Source organism: Polyodon spathula, chromosome 24 (assembly GCF_017654505.1).
Source record: "Polyodon spathula isolate WHYD16114869_AA chromosome 24, ASM1765450v1, whole genome shotgun sequence".
Taxonomy (NCBI): domain Eukaryota; kingdom Metazoa; phylum Chordata; class Actinopteri; order Acipenseriformes; family Polyodontidae; genus Polyodon; species Polyodon spathula.
Window position 1 is genome coordinate 15,410,933 of NC_054557.1, and position 20,387 is coordinate 15,431,319.

Here is a 20,387-nt window from a genome sequence, read left to right on the forward strand (position 1 = left end):
ACAGCCGTCTGAAATGAAGAACGACAGCGCGATGTGAGGAGCCATCTGAAATGAACGATAGCACGATGTGAGAAGCCGTCTGAAATGAAGAACGACAGCGCGATGTGAGGAGCCGTCTGAAATGAAGAACGACAGCGCGATGTGAGGAGCCATCTGAAATGAACGATAGCACGATGTGAGACAGCCCTCTGAAATGAAGAACGACAGCGCGATGTGAGGAGCTGTCTGAAATGAAGAACGACAGCGCGATGTGAGGAGCTGTCTGAAATGAAGAACGACAGCGCGATGTGAGGAGCCATCTGAAATGAAGAACGACAGCGCGATGTGAGGAGCCCTCTGAAATGAACGATAGCACGATGTGAGACAGCCCTCTGAAATGAAGAACGACAGCGCGATGTGAGACAGCCATCTGAAATGAAGAAAGATAGCACCATGTGAGGAGCCATCTGAAATGAAGAGCAACAGCGCGATGTGAGGAGCCGTCTCCTCTGGTTCGCTTGTTTGCTTGCCTGTTTGCGAGTGATTGGTTTTTGCTCCAAGCTTCTTGCGGTGTGCTGGCAATCCTCCTGCGAAGCGATTAACCAGCAGAGCTTTAATTTAGCAGAGCCTCCCGAATCAGAGGCAGGCAGCCTGGGGGCTGAATCATTCCTGAAATCATTATTTCAGCCAACCTGATCGTCTTTTTAAGAAGCTCTTTAGGGAGGACATCCTCGCACAGAATACTGCACTGTGTAGATGGGACAGCTTGCATCATTTACAAGCCTACAGCAGAATGAAACTTCATCCCAACTCTTTACATCAACCTGCCTCTCGTCTGCAATGCAGCCCTGTCCCGAGTGCATAGGAAAGAAAGTCGCAGCGCTGTAGATTCTGATAAGCGGCTGTTTATCCAAATGCCTGCTTCTACTGTTTGTCTGTATGTATGTGTGTGTTTCGAGAGCAGATAAAATAGGTTCTACTGTACTTAACCCCCTAGCTGCAGATGCGTAAGCCCTGTGTTTTGAAACTATTGACTACTTAAAGATTTTCTCCATTCCAGCTGAAATCGGGGACTATGACCCTGGGAAGCACCCTGAGGGCTACAGCTCTAAGTTCCAGTTCTTCCCCAAACACTCTGAGAAGCTGGAGAGGAGGATCACGGAGGTTCATAAAACAGAACTGAGGTAATGCTTTGGTTCCTGTTTCGTTCCCCGGGGGGCAGACACACAGATCCTTGAGGCCTGTCTTTGCATTGATTTCGTCTCACCTGATGAAGGAGTGTGATCCAGAGAAGCTGCAGTCTGGATGGATTCCATGCTTCTACTGACTGTGACGTCTCTCTTGAGACTCGGTTAGCACCAGCTTGTGATGTATTAATTGTTGCCACAGCAGGTGCGTCTCAGTGCTGCGGCTGTAGCCGGGGTCTGTAATAGATATATATTGTATTTGAGTTCGATATTTCTAGTCCTGGATTATTAACCCAGTTACCTGTCGATGTAATAAAAAAGAAAAAGAAAAAACTAACCAATCATAAAAATGAATTTGTCCTTGTTAAGGGCTATTGTAATGTGCGATGTATTAGAACAGCAGCAATTCAGTTTGTGAGAAACATCTGAATGCATGTGTGAGTGTTGGGGTTTGAGATGCTCAAGGGGTTGTCTTGAGTTGTGCAATACATTCTATTGGAGATGTTGTTCAGTTCTTACTTTAGTTGTGATTGTTCCAGAGAAGCAGTCAGAACTACCAATAGAGTTGTGTCATGGAGATAAAACACAACTGGGGGATCCAGGAGACAAAGGGTTAAGAGCTAATGCAAAGAGTTGCTTCAGAAAGGTGGCCTGCAAACCACAGGTGGCCTCATGTGAAGGGCAGCTGAGCCGCAGGGTTCTACACAGCTCCCAGAACAACACTCCTTGCCAGTAAGAAAGCATAATATTAGTCGAAACACGATTCTCTGGATAGATTCCTGTACATGTTGCAATGCTCAATCCTATAGTGTGTTTTAGTCGGCTGCAAATTTACGACCTTGCAAGTTTCAGAGGGGTCCAGGATTAATATCCACATGCACAGTTTGCGGTTTGCCGGAGGACACTGTAAAATACAAGTCCTCATTCCCTGCATTACAAAACATTTATTTAGAAAAGTGTGGGTGCCGATTGTGATGTTGCACAGATTAATATCCTGCCTGATTGGACAAGCGGTCCTAGGATCGAAGCCTATTCTTAAACAGCGAATGAGAATTGATAAATAAAACATACCGTCATTGCTTACTACTGTTCAGCACCGCTGAATAATGAAACAGGCTCATAGCCGTGATGAATGCTGACTGCGAAGTACGTCTGAAAAATATTTTAGGATTGTTCTGTTTCATTAGCAAAGCCCAGAGAATAATATTGAACTGTACAGTAATGAGACAATATTGAGGACTCTGAGTAATGTAAGGTAGAATGTAAGACAGTTTTGTGACATGTTTGAGTCATTGGTAGAAATGTTTTTTTCTGCTTTTTTTTTTCTTGTCTATTGCTGAATATCTTCTTGTTGAGTTCAAGGGTATTCTGATGGGGACTTCTTTGTCCTCAAGGCAATCTGTGAGGCAATACATCGCCTGCACGGCTTTATGGTTTGTCTCAAAATTCAATCTCACTGTGGGTATACTGCAGAGCTGCAACACCAACTGATTCCCACTCCAGATAATACAGCTGATTGGGGGTAATCTTCCTTACCTCCTCGTCCAATCAGTGAGCTAGACTCCTCCAGCATACCAGTGCTCATTAAAATGCACAGCACATTGATTTGCGTGATAAGTACAACCATTGTCTGTATATATCCGTCAGTGATTAATGGCTGAGGGGCTCATCATACGCACACTTTTGCTAAATCATGATGAACACCTCATTAGGAGAAATAAAAAAAAAAAAATCAGTAAGCCTGTAAAACTTGATTGCTGCAGACTGATTCTTCTTTAAAAATGTTTTAATAAAAATCATCACACATCATGATAAAGTTGCTCGTTCCCTTCAGCTTATAGGTCTTTTAAAACAATACAAGTACGATGTTAGTGGATTTGAAGCTGATTTGAGGTGAGGGAAAAAGGCGCTGGCTACAGCTAGGCAGCATTCCTGGTCAGAAAGCCTAGTAAAGATTCTAATGCTGTCATATGCTGTAGGACAATGCATGAGCCCTGCAGGAACGCCATAGGCAGTATAGCCAAGTGCAAGGGCAAGGCAATTTTTCTGAAAGGGAATAAAACAATTTCAATGGTATGCTGTGTATCTACCGAGATACAGCTCAAGTCAAAAGCAAATTATTCTTATTATTCTGAAAACGTGCCTTTGTATCCTGCATTAATCACAGAGGGAATATTATAGAAACCGTGTGCAAAGACGTCTTGATCAGAGCAGTTGTGGAACGCTGCCATTACAGTGCGTGTTACCAATATATTACCTATAGGAATATACTGTGCGTTTACTATAGGGTTTCTCTTGAGAAGGTTAATCCATTGAGCCACCTGCAGTGGCCTTAAACGCGTCACAGACTGCCACTGAAACATGTCGAGTCCTGCACTTGTCTCCTCACTGCAAGAGCTCCACAGGACTGAAGGTCAAAGATTTTGAACTTGTTTGCTTGACTCCCCTGTATTCCGTGCGGCATGCTCTACCGCCCTCTTCTGTTGGAACGTGTGAACTGCAAGCCTGTATCTCTTGTCTGCCGCCTGTGAAGTCTCACTCTCATATGTCAATTAATATTTCAGTTTTTTTGTTTTTTTTATGATGTCATACTCCTGACAGCACAGTTCGATGGCTGGCGTGTTGCTCTGCAGGTGAAGCGTGCGAAGCGAGCACATTTACTGCACACTGATCTGTCACTATGGCGCAGCCGGATTCAGAGCTACAGTTTTATATATAGATTGGGTTATGTAACATTTATAAAGCTGCGGAATGGATTTCAAAAACGATATTAATATTAGGAGAGTCTACAACATGAATGGCATAACTTTAATGCTAGTTAGTAATGCTTAATAAGTTACGTTAAAGTGATCTTTTTAACTGGAAGTAAAATCATCTTCCAGGAATACTAAAAGAAGCATTTGCACAAAAACTTTCTCCCTGTGTTGTATGTGTTAAAAAAAAAAAAAAAAAGTCATATCTGATATACTTCCATTACGAAGACTGTATTATGTGTGATAAGAATGAAAAAAAATCCAAATTAAAAGCCTGGTCTCTTTGACGCTGCTTGGAACCCTGCTGTCAATGGTAAACCCTGAGGCAGGTCCACTGCACACACATCTAGCTGCAGGTGCATAATACGTCACTCACCTTGGCTGGCTTCAACTTTGTTCTCTGTGGTTTGTTGACCGGGTCCTACATGCTCTACAGCCCTCTTGTGTTTAGTTCTTGGTAACTGCAGGCTTGTTGTCTTCACAGTCCTCTCCAATGAGAATATTTTATTCACTCTCTTCAGGTTTTAATAATGTGGCCAGACATTCAATAATCCCAGTAATTGAACCTATAAAAAAACACAGGCAGTAAACCAAATATCAGTCAGATGGGTATCGCTATGGATGAAAACGTCATGCTGTCAGTCCAGTTCCTGTCACCGCTTGTATGCCCTCCAACCTTCCAATAAGTAACATTGCGATTATTTTTTTAAACTGCCCCGCCAGTGCACATGATATCGCAACCCATGCATGACTCAGGGTTGTCATCTGATGAAAAGCTTGAAAGGGATCAGCTGAAATCCAGGGCTTTTGGGATTCAGTTTATAGACGTGAGGGTCTAGTCACAGCATTGCTGGGTTGGATATATGAATGAAGAACAATGAGGCAGCTGCAGCAGGGGGGGGTGGGGGGCCTTTTGGCTGCTGCGCCCCGAGGCAGTGTATGAGGGATTCAGAAGCATGTCTGTTTTGAAACCTGTTTTATTTCATTTTTAAGTAGAATTTGATGCCTGCAAAGCTCTTTGAGACAGCCTTGGTTGTAAAAGGCACAATCTAAATAACAAGTTTCTTTATATTTCTTTATAAGTGGGCAGACACCCGATGCATCAGAGTTCAACTTCCTCCAGAAAGCCCAGATGCTGGAGACGTACGGCGTGGATCCCCACCCCTGCAAGGTAGCACACTGATAATAGCGTGCATTCGCTGTCTCTTAACACATTCAGACTGCACTCCGATTTCAAGAGGTATTTTGCTGTAATTTCTTTCAAATGTTTACCAGTAAAACAGCACAGGTACAGTAAGAACTGTGAAGCCCAGAGAGGTATGGAAAACCATATTCAAAAACTATACTTAATGTACACAACAGCCATGGGAAACCTGCAGAGGTACTGTGCTAAAAATAAAAAAGGGTTATTGTGTCTTCAGGTAGTTTCTTTTTCTTTCCAGGACGTGTCGGGGAATCCTGCCTTCCTGGCCTTCACTCCTTTTGGATTTGCGGTGTTGCAGGGAAACAGAAGGATTCATTTTCTAAAGTGGTGAGTGCAGCGACAGTTTTGCAATAGCGCCACCGTGGTGAAAGCAAATCAATGTATTATATGGTAAAGCATGGTAAATACATTGCACTGGTACAAACAATTGGACCTATTGCATTTCAGCAAGGATATTAACATTAAATCTACAACATGAATGGCATTTAATGCATGCAGTTAGTAATGATTAACAAGGTACGTTAAAGTGATCTTTTTAAATGGAAGTCACCTTCCAGGAATACTAAAAGAAATGTTTCCACAAAAACCTTCTCCCTATGTTGTCTCTATAAAAAGCCTGATATACTTCCATCACTGAAGGTTGTATTATTTGACCACGCCCTGACCTCAATTGTACAGCGGTTCTGCAGCGTGATATTATTTGACCACGCCCTGACCTCTGATTCTACAGCGGTTCTGCAGCGTGATATTATTTGACCACGCCCTGACCTCTGATTCTACAGCGGTTCTGCAGCGTGATATTATTTGACCACGCCCTGACCTCTGATTCTACAGCAGTTCGGCAGCGTGATATTATTTGACCACGCCCTGACCTCTGATTCTACAGCGGTTCTGCAGCGTGATATTATTTGACCACGCCCTGACCTCTGATTCTACAGCGGTTCAGCAGCGTGATCTTATTTGACCACGCCCTGACCTCTGATTCTACAGTGCTTCTGCAGCGTGATATTATTTGACCACACCCTGACCTCGATTGTACAGTGCTTCTGCAGCGTGATATTATTTGACCACGCCCTGACCTCGATTGTACAGTGCTTCTGCAGCGTGATATTATTTGACCACGCCCTGACCTCGATTGTACAGTGCTTCTGCAGCGTGATATTATTTGACCACGCCCTGACCTCAATTACACAGTGCTTCTACAGCGTGATATTATTTGACCACGCCCTGACCTCGATTGTACAGTGCTTCTGCAGCGTGATATTATTTGACCACGCCCTGACCTCGATTGTACAGTGCTTCTGCAGCGTGATATTATTTGACCACGCCCTGACCTCGATTGTACAGTGCTTCTGCAGCGTGATATTATTTGACCACGCCCTGACCTCGATTGTACAGTGCTTCTGCAGCGTGTCACAATGCCTCTTTCTTATCTACTGTCACATAGCTCATTGCTCTTCTAGGATGCTGTACTGTTCGGCACATGGAGTTCATTAGAGAGTGATCTGATTTATCAAACGGTGGAATTCAATATAGTAATAACAATGAACTGATTGTTCACAGTTATTTCAACCACTGTGGCTTTTTTTTGTTCAATCATTGAATCTTTTTTGTGTGTAGGAACGAAGTGACGAAGCTGAAGTTTGAAGGGAAAACATTCCATATATATGCAAATCAGAGGGAGGTAAGCAACATGCATTCAAAAGCGTTTCTATTTTTTTTAAAGCACCGAGATAAAAAAATCAAAAAAAGAATCAATTACCATTTGAGCTGTGGTGTTCATGCAGTGCGTCAGAAAAAGAACCACAGTCTCAGATTCTTTTTTTTAGTAGACTTTTCAAGTTTGTAATTTTTATTATTTATTTATTTATTTATTTATTTATTTATTACTTCTCCCAGGACAAAAAGATAATTTTAACTTACTTTGCACCGACACCTGAAGCCTGCAAGCACCTCTGGAAATGCGGTGTGGAAAACCAGGCCTTCTACAAGTAAGTAAAGTGTAATATAGACTCTTCTGCCGTCACGAGGCATGACATCACAGTGAAGGCTCTGTTCTGTTCAGCTTGATGAGTCACACTGACTCATGAGATGGAGAGATGGAGAGTGTTTTGGGATCTAGCGGAAACATCATACACGACAGGAAGAGGGTTTAATGTGCGGATCTGTAATTAGGGAACCGCATCATTTCATGAAACTACTTGGGCTTCAACAGCTCCCCTAATACTGTCCTTTAAGTCCATTCTGACAACATGCAGATATTTGAGCATAAGCATACAGTAACAGATGGTTAAGTTTAACATAGTGCTCGTTGCTCACTCACTGCTTTAAAGAGTTTATGGCAGCCTAGCGTAGTAAAAACACCGTAAAGGCATGGTGAAGCACATGGCAAGCAAGGTAAAGTATGGAAAAGTGGGGTAAAACCAGAAAGGTTTTGCATATGCTGCATATGCTGATTCATCACCAAATAATTTTAGCGAGTGAAACCCACAGGACAGAAGTCTGCTTTCTGATGAAGTCCAGTACAATGACAATAAATCAAAGGAATCATCGGATTTAATTAAACCGAATGGGACTTTGAGACACGTAATGTGCAGAATCTCACATCAGCATTAAAAATGCATGGCTTTGGTGCATAGCGGAGAGATATGCATGAGCAAATATATAACAGCAGAACAGTTTGTGCAGAAGGCAGACGCCTCTTCATTACTGACGCCACTACAGAGCAGGGGGGAGATTCCATGCTGGCTTCTCTTCCGATCATCAGCACAAGATATTACACCAGAACTGGAAACACATAAGGGATTTGAGTTAGTGTAGTGAATGTGTTCAGACCCACACTGTTGAACAGTCACACAATATTTACCTTCCAGACCATTAAATGATGACAGACAGCTTCTAGAATAATGAATTGTTAATGGCTTCTTATCATCTCTGCCTGCATTAGCCAGAAAGGATCCTGAATAATGCAGGAGGTTCATTTTCTCCAAGAACATTTTTTTAGACACCACTGACAGAATTCATAGTTGCCGTCCCTGCGTCAGGGTAATAAGACAGGACAGTGAGCCACATCTGACAGCATAGATGAAGAGACACTGGTTTACACTGCAGTCTTTCACAGACAGAGATGTTCAAGACGCCAGAATTTTCCTTTTGAGACATGTCACTGTTCTGTTATAGAAAGGAGCCGTTGCTATATTAACTTGACTCATCGTGCTGTTCAGATGCGCTGGATTCGTACCGGTACATAATCACTCGTCTTTTTTTATATTGTTTTAAACAGACCAGAAAGTGTTTAAATATAACAGGTAATTCATACTTAAGTCTTAGCCGTTTTTATAACTGACATTAAATGGCTGTAAAGGGTTTAAGTAGATTTGAAATACAAGAAAACTGCAGTCTCCTCTTGGTTTGTTCCTTGTTCTAGATTGAATGCGATTTGTGGTGAAATAAATGTATTTGTTTTTTTTTCTCTGTCCCTTTACTAAAAAGAAAAAAAATCTATGACACAAATCTATGACGATTGCTTCGACAGGAAGTCTTTACCTGCCCAGTGCACATACTGGTGCTGCCTCCCCAGCTCCCACACTCTCCTTTCTCCTAGCAGTACACAATCACATTTCAAAACCTGCAGTGCTCCTTTCAAGGATCTCAGAGCGCAGAGACCCTCTGCATATTCAGAGTTCCTCTTGCTTTCATCCAGCGGTCACCCAGCAGATCCCCTGTGTGACTGAGCACTCTGATGCTCTATGTGATTTCCATGTTTAGTAGAGTCGTGCAGGAGCATTGGACTCCCTCTAACAGGATTATCAAGCTGCTTTATTTGCAAGATGTTTACAGTGTCCACTCTGTCCCCTTGCTGCAGGCTGGAGAAGTCAAGTCAGGTGCGCACAGTGTCCAGCAGCAACCTGTTCTTTAAGGGAAGTCGGTTCCGATTCAGGTAAATAATGACAGTAAGTAGAGGTAATTGAAAATATTTTCCCGTAAATAAAAGGTGCTTTACATTAAGAGTGATGACCTCATCAATGTTAATTTATGCATTCTGCTCTGCGCTGAGCTCGGAGGAAAAGCCGGCTTATCAAATTGCTTCATGGTATTTTGCAAACATTTATCTTAATGTATATATAAAGGCTGTAGTGCAGTGGTGCCATCTCTCCGTTCTGATAAAGAGCTGCCGTATTTATTAAGATAAACTTCCTTTGTAACTCTGTTACTGCCCAGAACTAATCTAGAGGGTTTTTAAAAAAAGACATGGTGTCTATTGAAGAATACACTTATGAGACTCACAGACACTGTTAAAGATGTTAGTTTGCTCAAGTCCTCTTCTTACAATGATTTACACAGCGGTGGAATTTAGAGGAATTGAATAGGCTGCTGTAACATCGTATCTCATGGATAATTGCCCGTGGACACTGTAGCAGAATCAAATGTTGCTGGGATCCATGTGGTGACTGTTGTGAGAAGAAGCTTGGTTTGGTTTTGAAGATTTCTCATATTGATTTGATTGAGACACAGAGCACGGCCCGCACTGTGCATTGTGATGCTATAAATGTTTGCTTATAAGCTGTCTCTCTTTTTGCATTTTTCTAGCGGTAGAGTTGCAAAAGAAGTGATGGAGCAAAGTGCAAAAATCAAACGAGAGCCTCCTGAAATACACAGGTGAGAACTATTATTATTATTATTATTATTATTATTATTATTATTAGCCGGTTTGTAATACTGGCTGCATCTTGTAAAGTGCTTTGTGATGGTGGTCCACTGTGAAAGGTGCTCGATATAAAATAAAGATTGATTGATTGATCGATTGATTAATTGATCGATTGAATGATTTATTCATGGATTGATTGATTCATTGACTGGTTGATTGACTGATGGATTTATTGATTGATTGATTGATTGCATGTCTACTGTTTCCATTCCCAGGGCAGGGCTGGTGCCCAGTCGGAGCTGCCCCTCTATCACTCACGGGCCCCGGCTCAGCAGCGTCCCCCGAACTCGCAGGAGAGCCGTGCACATCTCAATCATGGAAGGTAAAAGCCAGCTGCTATCATCTTAATGTACGACTTTCAGCAGGGCTTGCATAACCTTACTAAAGATATTCCATTGAGTATATATTGAGGTTATTGCACATACTGGTCCCAGGTTTGCAGTGATGTCAGATCGAGGCAGTCAAATCTAACCATGTCTGTACAGCTTTTCAGACTTTAGAGTTGTACATTACGTGCATCAAGAAAACAGGCATGTGCAATTATGATGGGACTCGAAACACTTTCATATTGAGAATCTGGAGATATCTGGAGGAAGCTGTCTGTCTGTCCATCTGTCCCTCTCACACTTGTAGTTGTTAAGGGCCTGGCTTCTCACACAGCCCTTAAGCAAGGTACCTCCTATTAAAGACAAGCCCTGCTTGAAGCTGAACGATTTGAACACACTGTGGAGGAGAGTCAGTGTGATTCTGTTTCATGTCACAGATGGCTCTGGTGTTGTATTGACAGCGTGCTGAGGAAGGGATGTTTCTAGCATTCCTGTTGTTGTTGCTGTATTTGGTTTCTGCTTGGCAGCATCAACACTGACGTGCACTGATAGGGGGGCAAAGTGTTCCTTTTCCATGAGCTCGTCTCAGTTCTGAACAGATAAGATGATGACCTCACTGTAAAGCTCAGCAGATCCCGCCCCCCCAGGTCTGAAACACGACTCTCTGGCTGGCTGACTGGAATCACTTCCCATGTGCCTGTGTCACTCAGATCTCTCTATTTCTGGAGACACAGAGGATGATCTGCCGAAGTCATTGTGTGTTAAAGTGAGGGATGGGCCAATAGGAAAAAAACATCATGAGATGCCTGCTGTCACTGCACTATAGAGATGCCTGCTGTCACTGCACTATAGAGATGCCTGCTGTCACTGCACTATAGAGATGCCTGCTGTCACTGCACTATAGAGATGCCTGCTGTCACTGCACTTCACATCATCAGTAGAAGGGACTTCATGTTTTCTTAGGCACTTTGTGATGGTGGTCCACTATGAAAAGCTCTATATAAGATTATTATTATTATTATTATTATTATTATTATTATTATTATAGTTGTCTGTGATTGCCTTTCCCCCCAAACAATACTCATTTGGTCTGTTAACTCGGGAGGCTTTGTGTTACAGGTACATTTACAATATATATATATATATATATATACCATTATACCATTCTCTGCATGCATTCTTTTAATTTAGACATTGACAAAGCTCATGTTATGTAGCGACCAGGCTCAGCTTTACTTATCAAACTGTAAGGTAAGCAGTGTTCTTATTGTTGGGAACAGTTTAGTTTTAGTTTTTCGCTGAACAAAACCCTGCAGTCCATAGCTGTGTGTGTGGGTGTGTTCCACCTCTGCCCGGGTATTAATAGCACTCTGTAAATAGCACCAGCAGGGTTGCATATCCACCCTGGCCATGTATGTAAGCCTGAGAAAGGCCACAGGGCACACTGCATTCCGATCAGAGATAACTCTGCTCATGTAGTCCAGCGAGCTGCTTCTGCTGTGTGAATAAAGGGGCTGTTGCTGATCTGAAAGCCACCATGGTGAAGTGCCTGATCAAGATCAAAACCAAGGTTAACGTTCATCTCCGGATGATCAACCACTGCTACCGGGATGTGAAGGTGCGTGTGCTGAGCCTCGGACCCCGCATCCTGGGCAAGGCTCTGGGGGCCCTGCCGCTCTTTCCAGCGCTCACCAATTTCAGCCATGCAGAGCAGCCAGCGAGCCTGCAGAAGAGCTACCGGCAGAGCTCTGACGAGCCGAGCTGCTCTGCAGGCCCCTCCACAGGTAATTCAGTGCGCTTTGAGGGCAGGAGCACCCCATAATACTCTTTTCCCTCATTAGCACCGCATTCTAAATGTGACTCTGAACCTGCTCCTGCTTGCTTTAAGGTGGTGGTGACAACTTTACCGTCTTGCAGGTTGTGCTCAGAGCTTTGTTTTCGTAATTGTGGAGTTTGGTTCTTTTAGATGTAGCTCCCAATGTGTTTTACTGGACAGTGACTACAGGCAGCTAAGAGGACTGGGGAAAGGTGCGTTAATGTTAGCAGTTTATGTGTTGGGTACTGGCAGGCACTGCACCTGCTCTCCCTGCTCTACCCCTATTATCTACACAGAGCCTGTTTTAATTATCCCAATGGTGTCGGAACTGTGGTGTGTTATTCAGCAGCCGGAATACGGAATACTGCGTGTTCCCTGTTGGGCAGCCAATACATTATACCTGTATCTAGTATCCGTCATGCAACTCCCTTTGTCAGTGTCATCTAACAGTAACATTTTGGAATACAGAACCCCCTGAGTCAGGATGAAGCTTCCCAGAGCTAGATGTATTCCTGCATTTTTTTTTTTTTTGATGCCACACTGTCAAGAGTTGGGATATAAACAGAATCTCCACAGAACAGTGTAATTGATATGTTCTGCCTGTTCAGTAAAGAAAGGTACTATCTCAGCACAAATCTATTCGCTTCCCTGCATCACTGCTTTCTGTTGATTCTGCAGTGAAATGCAGTGGTGAGAGCTGTCTCGTAAAATCAGACCATTCGAGGGCATACAATAATAACCAGAAGGTACAGTCTGCTGTTCACTGGCAAATAATATCTCACAACAGGAAAATCTATTACTATACAGACACTGGAGGGAGGCCAGGGGTAATCTTAGAAAATAAGCTCTAAATGTGAATTCCAAGGGCATCCGATTATAGAGTGAACACATGGAGCTGTCTGCTACAGCTTCCTAGAAGCACACTTACTGCTGCAATGTATAAGGAAGCAGGATCTTATATGGACTCCAGTCGTATGTTAGTCACTTATTTCCAGACATATCTCTTCTTATCGTTTTTATGATTACCCATGACAGTATACCCAAATAAAAAAAATACTATTGTACTTCCAAAATAATGCTACAGTTTCCCATAAAGTATTGTAGTATTTTGTAAGTCAGGTAATTCTGCAGTGTAATGCAGTATTTCAGACACCGTGTACCTTATAATGCAGCTGCACTACCCAGTTGCTGTGTTAAGGCCATTGCAGTACAGATAGTGTTGAAAATTCACAATCTTGGCAGAAGAATAAACCTACTTGGATTAAAATACCTGCAGAGAAACACAATGCATTTTATAAGTAATTATAGTATGGTTGCAAATGTTAAGATGCAGTTTAAGATCCTTGACACCAATAGACACTAGAAACACACTAAAATGCAATGGGTGGTTTATAATGGACAACGGGCACAAATCTCTTATTCAATGCGTACCTGAAGGGCATATCCTACTAGATCATTGACTGCTGTGCTAGTTAACCATCACAGCTGAGTTAATTCCCACTGCTGAGGGCTTTATTGCTATTATGATCTAAGATAGAGACTATCAGTTTAACAACACTGCTTACTCCCCTCCCTTCTCTGTGTGACCTGGCAGGTCTGGAATCGCTGCGTGACAGCGCCCACTCCACCCCGGTGCGCTCGGCTTCGCACGGAGACTCCTTCATGCCCCGCTCCCGGAGCCTCATGACGGACAGCAGCGAAGGGGCGGCTATCATCTCAGACGAGGTCTACAGCCCCTCGGACAGCGTGCTCCCCACGCCCGTGGCCGACCACAGCCTAGAGCTGGCCATTTCGCGGCAAATCAACGGCGCCCCCTGCAGCATTGAGGAGGAGAAGGAGTCCGAGGCTGGCACCACCATAGTCGGGGATGCGGTCGAATTCGGGCCCGATGGTAAAGCCCTGAGCTCGGATAGTGCTGGCGGGGCAGGGGCGGGGTCTGTGGGCGAGGTGGAACAGGTGAATACATTTGTTTTAAGTGTCCTCCGTCTGCTCCTTGTGACCATTGGACTCCTTTTTGTCTTGCTCCTTCTCCTCATCGTTCTTACCGAGTCTGACCTTGACGTTGCATTTTTACGTGATATTCGGCAGACCCCTGAGTTTGAGCAGTTCCATTACGAATACTTTTGTCCCCTCAGGCGATGGTTTGCCTGCAGGTTCCGTGCCCTGGCTGGTCTGCTTATTGACACGTGAAGCGGGGCTCGGGGTTAAAGCAGCTGCCCCCGATCGGGAATCAAGAAGATAACACACTGCTGCCTGTTTCCACCACAGCGCGATGGAGCGCAGCACCATCAGAACATGAATCCAGCTTCTTTCATGATGCAACAAAGCCAACTCGCCATGGAAGAGTCCAGGACAGATTCCACAAATTTTTTTTTTTTTTTTTTAATTTGTTTTTTTGTTTTTAAAAGAGGGGAAAAAAAAGGATTTTTTTTTTTTTTTTTTTTTTTTTTTTTCCCAATTTCAGGTCATTTCAGGAATTAATTTTTCAAAATGGTGCACAGTTCATTTTGAAAGCATTGATATTTTTTGAAAAAAAAAAAAAGATGTCTTCTTTATTTTCTATTTATTCATTTTGATTGAAAATGTGATTTACAACATGTTAAGCGTACAAAACAGAGCCAGAGATGCTTCTATATTTCAAGTGTGTTGTGACTGTGGTTTTGAGCAGTAACAGGAAAAAAATGATGTTTTAAAAATCGTCCGTTTTATTTTCAGCAGTGAGGAACTCCCGTTTTAAAGTCTTGATTCTGTGGATTTTTTTGGCGGATTTGAAGGGGCGACCGGATTCCAGGTTACAAGCTACTGACGCCAACAAGATTTATTTCAGGTGTTTTTCAAGGTTGCAATGAAGTTGGGATCCGTTGAATACAATACTGAACGATGCAGGAGACGCAATGTGGGGTGGTGTGTCTACACCCACTGAAACGCTGGGCCGTGGTACTGAGATTAATATATTATTTTAGAATCGCCATATATTATATCATGTGTTTAATGAATGAATCAATTCAACCAGCAGGGTAGTGGTATTAGCTTTTGAGAGGGAGGGAGCGATAGATGTTTTAAACTGATCCTCTATTCACTGGCTTTTAACTGTGAGGTTAAACTTTACTTTCGTAGAATTCAATTATGTGTAGGCAGTAGCAAGCTATGTAGTAGAACTCAGATTAAATTATTATTAATAATAATAATAATATAATAATAATAATAATAATAATAATAAAATAATAATAATAATAATAATAATAATAATTAGATACAATGGTGTACTGTTGTGTGATCTAGCAATGTCAGTAACTGGTAGAAAAGTGGTGATGGTCAATCCCAACACTTGCTGGCATATTTAGATCAAGTTTAGCTTGTCATGCAATATAACAGAGCTATGAAAAAAATAATCAAGCCTTCAGTTTTCTAGAATGACTGCGTGTGTCAGTGCTTTGTTTGACAAGATATTAAATAAACAAATAAGCAGAGGCACTGTGAAAAAAAAACACAGTACAGTGGATACTCATTGGTTAATCTGGGGGTTCACTATAGTGGATACTCATTGGTTAATCTGGGGGTTCACTATAGTGGATACTCATTGGTTAATCTGGGGGTTCACTATAGTGGATACTCATTGGTTAATCTGGGGGTTCACTACAGTGGATACTCATTGGTTAATCTGGGGGTTCACTACAGTGGATACTCATTGGTTAATCTGGGGGTTCACTACAGTGGATACTCATTGGTTAATCTGGGGGTTCACTATAGTGGATATTCATTGGTTAATCTGGGGGTTCACTATAGTGGATATTCATTGGTTAATCTGGGGGTTCACTATAGTGGATATTCATTGGTTAATCTGGGGGTTCACTATAGTGGATATTCATTGGTTAATCTGGGGGTTCACTATAGTGGATACTCATTGGTTAATCTGGGGGTTCACTATAGTGGATACTCATTGGTTAATCTGGGGGTTCACTATAGTGGATACTCATTGGTTAATCTGGGGGTTCACTATAGTGGATACTCATTGGTTAATCTGGGGGTTCACTATAGTGGATACTCATTGGTTAATCTGGGGGTTCACTATAGTGGATATTCATTGGTTAATCTGGGGGTTCACTATAGTGGATACTCATTGGTTAATCTGGGGGTTCACTATAGTGGATACTCATTGGTTAATCTGGGGGTTCACTATAGTGGATACTCATTGGTTAATCTGGGGGTTCACTACAGTGGATATTCATTGGTTAATCTGGGGGTTCACTACAGTGGATATTCATTGGTTAATCTGGGGGTTCACTACAGTGGATACTCATTGGTTAATCTGGGGGTTCACTATAGTGGATACTCATTGGTTAATCTGGGGGTTCACTATAGTGGATACTCATTGGTTAATCTGGGGGTTCACTATAGTGGATACTCATTGGTTAATCTGGGGGTTCACTATAGTGGATATTCATTGGTTAATCTGGGGGTTCACTATAGTGGATACTCATTGGTTAATCTGGGGGTTCACTATAGTGGATATTCATTGGTTAATCTGGGGGTTCACTACAGTGGATATTCATTGGTTAATCTGGGGGTTCACTACAGTGGATACTCATTGGTTAATCTTGGGGGGGTTAGCGCAACAGCAACTGTAACTTTGTAATTATGAAATGTTTTGCCGGAAAAAAAAAGATGGTATGCTGCAGTTTTTGTAATAGAACGAGTTGTTTCCTAATATATTGACTGTGTTTTTTTTTCCTTGTACATTTTAACTGAAAATGTTATTTTGTTATTCAAAGTGAAATTCTGCCTTTTAGTTTTTAGCTCTTAGTAGTGGATCAGGAGTGAGACAGCACTGATAACGGAGAGGAGTAAACTGAGATTAAAAGGGTTTATCCAGATTCATTGCCGGCAGGGTTCCAGCACTGGTATTGCAGCCACTTGGTTACCAGCACGATTTAGCAATGAGAACACATCCAACCCAAACTAGCAACTGCAGCTGTTTGACAGCAAATGCCAGTTAATGGACTGTTTCAGGGTTAAATTTTACAGTGAAAGGGACATAGCTTGCAATGGTATAACGAGTTCAATATCAGCTGAAAGTCCACAAAAGCTTTATGTCTGGTAAGGCCATTTCTTCCAATACGCTCGTCCCAAACCTGAAGCCGAATCCAAGAACGAGGACAACCAAGCATAAGAATGCTACTCTGCCCTACTGCAACCGCGCTCCTTTCCCTGCAAATAAAACCTGGTTATAATGCAATCTGTGCATGTTAAGCAGGTTTTGCTGCGTTCTGATCACTTGGTTTTTAAAAAGTACAGTACTGTGTGGGGTTCTCGTAATTGCATATACTGTAGATAGATGCAATGCAGGTATATGTTTTTCTATCAGTTAATAGAAATATTCATATTAAGTGGTATGGGGCTGCTGTGCACTTACCGACTGTTCATGGGGAAGCAGTAACTCTGCCGTTTTAGCTTTTGAATGCTGGATAAATCCCTGAAGTATTTTATCAAGAAATGTGTGTGTGTGTATTATATGAAAAGTTGATAAGTTCATTTCAAATAATTTATAGAACTGTTAGAGCTTTTTATTTTTGAAATGACTATAGGAAGTGCTATTTTTTAAAGAAAACAAGTGTGGCAGAAGGGGGGCAGGTGAGGAGTTCCGGGATTTTTGAATTATTAATATTACATTGTGGCAGTATGAAAAAGCAACTACTGGGATGGGGTCCGATGTACACGTGTGTTGCTCATAATTTCATAGAACAGCCGCATGTAGCAGAAACCCCCCTTGCCTAAAGCCAGACCACATTCAATTCTGAGCCTATCAGTTCTTAAAGTCAATGTTGGCCCTGGCCAGTACTGGAGCTCCTGTGGTCAGCTCAGTAGAGGCCCTCTTTCCTCAGGACCAGAGCTCCAGCAATGCCATGGCATGGGTTTAGGTGGCACTGTGCTACAGATCCCTTACTGTGGGAGTTAACCCTAACAGAGGTCAATCCAGCCTGTTCAGTTACCCTCTTATTCTCCGTGCCTGGGGTTGGGGGTGACGATAGGTCACTGTGTACTCTGTGACTCCCCAGGGGAGCCTATCTCTGGGTATTCTACACCTACTTTTCATGGCTTCATCGATTAGGGTCGTAGGTGAAAGCCATTGAAAGTCACCAAGTTCATCGGGTAGAGCCGTGCCTGCTTGTGTGCTCCCCTGAATGTTCTGGTCACATGACCAGAGCTGCAGCAGCTATTTCTACTCTCAGAGCTGTTCTACGCAGTATGAGCAGTGTCTGTGTGAATGTGAGTACCCCATGGTTATGACAAAAAGGTATTAAAATGTTTACTAACCAAGGCTTTAAAAAAAAAAAAAAAAGATCTATTCTTATAAGCGTGTGAACAAGATCCTTATAATTTTACTGTTGATATTTTTGTTTCCAGACTTGTTTATTTTCAATTGGACTCCTGGTTGTCCTGCCACATTACTCTTGCGTTACAGATAACAGGACCATATAGTTTAGTACGGTCTGCAGATAGGGCCCTATTATATGTAACTCAGGAAGTGAACCTATAGCGTTGTGATAAGAAATAATTGGATTCGATTTAACTGATAAATATCAACAGCAAAACATCAAAGGACATTTTGAAAATGCAGTTGTGACTAAATAAAAGCATTGGTTATTAAAATAAATAAATAAATAAAATAAAACATTAGGAGCAGACAAAACCCTTTGATTTATTTAAATATGAAGTTTAGATCTTAAACAATGTTACAGCCTTTCAAAATGTTAAACTGCTTTCAAAACTTAATTATTTGAAAGCAAAAATCATTTAAAACTCACCAAACATAAACTGAACCCGAAGAAGCCAAAGCAGCTGTCCCAGTTTGTGTTTCATTTTCTTTCTGCTCTTGTTTGATGACTGGGCTCAGTGAAACGTCAAGACACGAGACGGCCGGCTCCTGAAGGAAACAAAACACCCCCTGAGATCATTGCCGGTCTAGTTTTCTGTATTGTGTTCCAAAAAGGCATCATGTAGCGTCAACGTCAAATTACTTCACTCTGTGCTGTTGTGAAAATGTGGACTGTCATAAGGCAGAGCTATTCAAAAAGCAATAAAGATGTAAAAAAAAAAAAAGCAAAATCTCAAGCTGTGGTAGACACAGGCTGTGCTGTGCAACCTTCAGATGTAGTTTTCTTCACCACAATTTGAGTCCGAGTGTTGCTTATGCCAAAGCACATTCCCACCTTGTTCGTTTATTTCAGAGACCTACTGGATACCCAATTGATGTCTGATGGATTTCAGTCGAGGTGGTTCACTCATTTTATATTTTACATAGTTTAGCAAGATGGTTTAAACTGTATTTGAGGTTTGGTATTTTACCAGAAACATATGCAGCCTAAGTTTACTATTGTTTTGTGCTGTTGTTGAAACTACAGTTTTTTTGGTGTTGTGTTCCTACCTCAGCTTGTAGTAAATGTCCATTCTTTCAGTGAGTGAAAAATTCCACCTAAACTATTATACACCTTCATTTACAATAAGCAAAGATGCAGTGGCTCTTAGGGTAGTTGCAAGGTGTATGTCAAAAGCTTTGCCTGCCCTAAAAAAACCAACAAAAAACAAAAAAACAAAACAAAAAATATATTTTTATGTTGATAGCCTGCAAGCTTAAAATCTGATTGGCAAAAAAAATTGAAATGGACAATGATTTGTAGTAACTACAAATCATTGATGACAACTCACCAATTGCTTCAAATCAATATCTTTACTAAATAAAAACATGCAAGTCCGTGAAACAGGGCTGTAACTGAATAATGTGCACTGTCTGGATCTTTCATAGCGAAGCACCTGAGGGGCGGAAACATTGAGGGGACTGATTTGCGTTAGTGCATGTTTTTGTGTATTACGACATATCAGAAACTAATCCCAGCCAATTTGTTTTTTTGTTGGCTTCTTCCTGAACCCATCAGTGCCCACTGCTGGTACCTCATTCAGAGGGCAGCCTCACGGGTTGCAGTTTGTAAGGGGTTAATATTAATAATGAAACGGGCCGGCAGAGCGGGCAGCACCAATGCAGGAGCCTCCCATTGTCCCATCAATGTAATCCCAAAGCCTTAGCGCCCTTTGCAAATCCAGCTATGCCTTCCTCCATCAACAGTGCCCAGGGTCTTAAGGGTTGTTCAGGATCAGGCTGCTGCACTCCTGCCCAGTGCAAACTGGGAAATAAGTCATTTGGCAAGTGTTCTGTAATGACTGTTCTCCAGCAAGCACTGGCTTTGCATCAAGGCCCTGGTGACTGACGGCAACTGGCCACAGTAAAATACACTGCACTCCATTGCTGTGTGCTGTCAAGGTGCCTCTTAAGTTTAAAATAGAGGACAGTTGTGTGTCACTTGGCCACTACAGTGGAAAGAGACAGTCACAGAAAAGTCAGCCTCTTAATAAGTCAG

The 20,387-nt window shown here is 42.2% G+C and overlaps 1 protein-coding gene across 2 annotated transcripts in view; it reads left to right on the forward strand.

Annotated features, from left to right (window-relative positions):
• The window catches only part of LOC121299077 (FERM domain-containing protein 5), a 79,307-nt gene extending 65,022 nt beyond the window's left edge, over positions 1 to 14,285 (forward strand). The window contains exons 6-15 of one of the 2 annotated variants that reach the window (XM_041226593.1): positions 1,040 to 1,163; positions 5,003 to 5,090; positions 5,362 to 5,450; positions 6,744 to 6,807; positions 7,023 to 7,114; positions 8,989 to 9,063; positions 9,714 to 9,782; positions 10,047 to 10,153; positions 13,568 to 13,929; positions 14,109 to 14,285. In XM_041226593.1, coding sequence (XP_041082527.1) covers positions 1,040 to 1,163; positions 5,003 to 5,090; positions 5,362 to 5,450; positions 6,744 to 6,807; positions 7,023 to 7,114; positions 8,989 to 9,063; positions 9,714 to 9,782; positions 10,047 to 10,153; positions 13,568 to 13,929; positions 14,109 to 14,156 — 1,118 coding nt within the window. In that variant the 3' untranslated portion in view covers positions 14,157 to 14,285. Of the gene's footprint in view, positions 1 to 1,039; positions 1,164 to 5,002; positions 5,091 to 5,361; positions 5,451 to 6,743; positions 6,808 to 7,022; positions 7,115 to 8,988; positions 9,064 to 9,713; positions 9,783 to 10,046; positions 10,154 to 13,567 lie in introns of both variants that reach the window. The other variant, XM_041226592.1, reaches the window with a different exon arrangement.
• The last annotated feature ends 6,102 nt before the right edge of the window (positions 14,286 to 20,387 follow it).